This window comes from Echinops telfairi, unplaced genomic scaffold (assembly GCF_000313985.2).
Source record: "Echinops telfairi isolate 266 unplaced genomic scaffold, ASM31398v2 ScPeMD7_2;HRSCAF=8, whole genome shotgun sequence".
Taxonomy (NCBI): Eukaryota; Metazoa; Chordata; class Mammalia; order Afrosoricida; family Tenrecidae; genus Echinops; species Echinops telfairi.
In genome coordinates, this window is record NW_022103898.1 from 68,122,154 (window position 1) to 68,125,909 (window position 3,756).

The 3,756-nt window shown below is 40.0% G+C and overlaps 1 protein-coding gene across 1 annotated transcript in view; it reads left to right on the forward strand.

Annotated features, from left to right (window-relative positions):
* Positions 1 to 3,756, forward strand: part of WIF1 (WNT inhibitory factor 1) — a 96,835-nt gene that overhangs the window by 56,626 nt on the left and 36,453 nt on the right. Inside the window, exon 3 of the mRNA XM_004700477.3 lies at positions 2,657 to 2,765. Coding sequence (XP_004700534.1) covers positions 2,657 to 2,765 — 109 coding nt within the window. The remainder of the gene's footprint in view (positions 1 to 2,656; positions 2,766 to 3,756) is intronic.

Below are 3,756 nucleotides of genomic sequence, written 5' to 3' on the forward strand. Positions count from 1 at the left end.
AAAACGAACTATCTCTTGTATATGTTCTCTTTTAAAAATTATATTAGTTCTTACAAATGGAATTTTAAACAGATTATCATAATATGATTAAAGCTACCTTAATTCATAATATGATAAAGTACAAGCATATGATAAAAGGGCGTCAATGATAATTTCTCACTGTATGGTATTTGAAGTAATATAGCCACTGACATGTTTTTGTTACAAAGATTTTGCATAGTTTCCACTCAGTTCTTTCCATCGTTTCCTGATATGTCCTGTTAATTCTAATGTCATAAGTCTTTGGGGCTTGGTATACATTACATGGGTGTTTGTTAACATTATTGCTGCTTATTCTTTTTAACTGTACTTGGTAAAATAAATAATCCCAAAGTTATTCATTATGAGGGCATCTAACACTAAATCCTTTCACAATGCCAGCTAGCAGAATGGTACATATGGTCCAGTGACGTGCAGAGGAAACAGCTGGGAGAAAAGTCACTGCAAACATGCAGATCGACGGGAATCTACGGAAGGGATTGCCCACTTTTAAGAGTCTCAGGTTTTCCTGCAGTCGCAGAAACACAGTTCCTGGTTTTGAAGGAACTCATTCCCAATGCCTTCTCAGACAGCACTCCTTTCGTCAGACTTCTTGCACTCCTTGGGTATGCATGGTGTGAAGGGCTCAATGGGGCATCATTTCCTCGGAGGAAACCACGGACTCCATTGGAAAATGTGAGCTTTATGACAGAATATCAAGTGAGAAGAACTGGGGGCTGTGTCTTGGTGATTTTCTATGAGGTAAGAGGAGGAAAGTGACAGAGGAAAGACTGAAAAGGGGTCTGACTTATGGCCCTTGATATTCAGGGCCCACCTAATGAATGAATTTATTAACTCACTCAGGGAACCATTAACAGTGGAAACGATGCCGCCACTCAGGGGAGGGGCTGCAATGGGTATTTGGTCCATGAAGGCGTTCCTTTTGGCCTCGTGAGTCCATGAAGTGTTTTCAACTCACTGCAAATGCAGACAGTGTCCCTGTACCTGCTGAGACCTAATGCTTGGCATTATTATCTTTTATTTAAAAAATAATCATTTTATTGGGGAGCTCTTACAAATCTTATAACTATCCATCATTCAATAGTATTAAGCACACTTGTCCATGCGTTGCCATCAACATTTCTAAAACAATTTCTTTCTACTTGAACCCTTGGTATCAGCTCTTCTCCGCCCCCCTTCTCCCCTCATGAATCCTTGATCAATTATATGTTATCATTGTTATTGCATGCCTCACACTGTTCATTGTCTCCCTTCACCCACCTTTCTGTTATTCATCCTCCGGGGTTAGGGGTTATATATCCAACCTTGTGATGGGTTCCCCTGTGCTCCCCCTCATTCTTATTTTCATATGAAATTCTCCACACTGTGTAAAGGGAGCCCACTGGTGATTGACTGCTCACTGAAAGATCAGTGGTTTGAACGCACCAGCCAATTGGAGGGAGAACAGTCTACTTCCATGAAGATTTACAGCCTTGGAAAGCCTGTGGGGCATTTCTACTCTGTCCTCTAGGATCGTTATGAATCAGAAAGCCTGGACAGTAATAGATAGTGATTTTGGAACACTGAACATTTGATATTAGTGGTATGATTAAAAAGAAGAAAGTTACTTGAATGCCTATCATGTAGCTCATCCTATCTTCCATGTTGCAAAACAGATTTTATACTCCATATAATAAAATCTCAAGTTCTTTTAAAAAATATTTCCTCTGAACCCACATTTGTATAGTTAATTTTAAGAAATTAATCTATCCAGATTCTGGATATTTCTACTGAGCTCTGCAGATCCATTCAAGGTGCTTCCTATTTTTTGTATTTCTACTATGCGTTTTTCTGTATGTTTTTTTTTTCATAAGTGCTTTTACCAACCCAAGTTGGGAATCAGATAAGCCCCAATACTCTACAGTGAGAGAATGTATCACTACTTTTAGTTTTTCATGGTTGTTTAAGTAGCAGGAATTTTTTTCTCAACCAAAGATGTAGTGGGAAAGTGAAAATATTTACAGTATAAAGTTTAATAGCTTGTCATATTGAAATAGTGGCTTTTTTGAATTTTAAGCCTTCTTCTCTATAATTAAGTTGAGACCTTAAAATAAACCTCCCAAAGGGAATGAGACAAGAAAACAAATGCTAACAGTCAAGTCATTAAATTTTGAACTTTAATATTTTCTTTTGCTACTTATAAGTAAACTGCTGTTTCCATGATCCTCTATTTATGCCAGCTTCCCAAATTCCAATCGGAAGACTCACATCAGATTTGAAAGGCATTAAAGACTGGCATGAGTTGATCTGAATTTTCTTAAGGGTTCATTGAAGATTCCCTTGAGAGCACTTCGTTCACAACCTTTTTTTTGTTTTGTTTTAGGGATAAGCAAATAAATAATGTCATTAAAGCTAAAAGGCTACTTTTAGTGGATATTTTGAATAAGTGTTTTTAATGATTCCAGGGGATCATATATTCGAATTCTATAGTTTGAAAACAGACATGTCGTCTTAAACCTCACGTACTCTCGAGTTCTGAGTGCAAATGTCACTCCCAGCCGACAGAGGACGGGTTGAGAAATGCCTTCTCACACTCCACAGTTCCCACAAGACTAACTGTCGATGCCTTCTGTTGCAGGCAGAATACTTCTATGAATTCCTGTCCTTGCGCTCCTTGGATAAAGGCATCATGGCAGATCCAACAATCAATGTCCCCCTGCTGGGGACAGTCCCGCACAAGGCCTCAGGTGGGTGGTCTCTCCTGGACAAACAGTTGACTCTTACAGTTGAGTGGCGATGTCCTTGGAGAGACGTTTACACTTACATCTTAGTGGTGATGGGAATGATCTTTAGGATCCAGATGCCATCCATCAGAGAGATTATGGAAGGTTTTCCGGAAGAAATGTTGATTTTGAGGCTGCCCAGTTTATACATCTACACATCCTTCGGGCAAGAGAATGTGCTGGGCGGGAAGAAAGGAGTTTCATAGTTTCCTAAAAACTCAAGAGAGCCCTGGCTACACCCAGTACATAAGTGATTTCAAAAAGTTTGAAAGACTCGATTAAGTACGATACATCTGGCCAAGTTAAATGTGGATTCAATACAGTGCACATACATGTGGAACAGATGCAAAGTAAGTGATTGGGGCAAACAGTACAGGCGAGACACGGGCAAGTTTCCCAAATGAGCCTTGAATCAAGTAGGAATCTGCGGGGAGAAGGAGGAACTCCGGAGGCACCTGAGTTAGGATTTGGGCTCCGAACGGCGTGGTCCGTGGTTTAAACCCACTGAGCTGCTCCTCTGGACAAAGATGAAGCTGTCTGCTCCTTTAACGGTTCCCAGGGTGGGACACCGTCTTAAGGTCACTATGAATCACAAGAGACTTGGTAACCGTGGGGTGTTTTGTGTTGTTGGTTTTTTGGAAGAGCGAGAAGAGACGTGGAAAAATGGAAAGAAAGCATTCATCCTTTCAGGTCTAATCATCCTTCTTCGCTAAGAAAACTAACACACCTGGTATTTGTTTAGAGCTTCTCAGTTTACAAAATACCTACATGCTAGGAATTTGAAGACTGAGAGAGAGTCCAGGCTAGATGTACAACTGAACAAAAAGATTGATGAGGTTTCACGAACTTGCCCAAAGCTCCATATACGTAGCTACAGTAGAATGGCATCTAAGGTCTGGGTTTGGGGACTTTTAGAAAAATACACAGAGATTATCTGTGTTGAAATGTTCATATA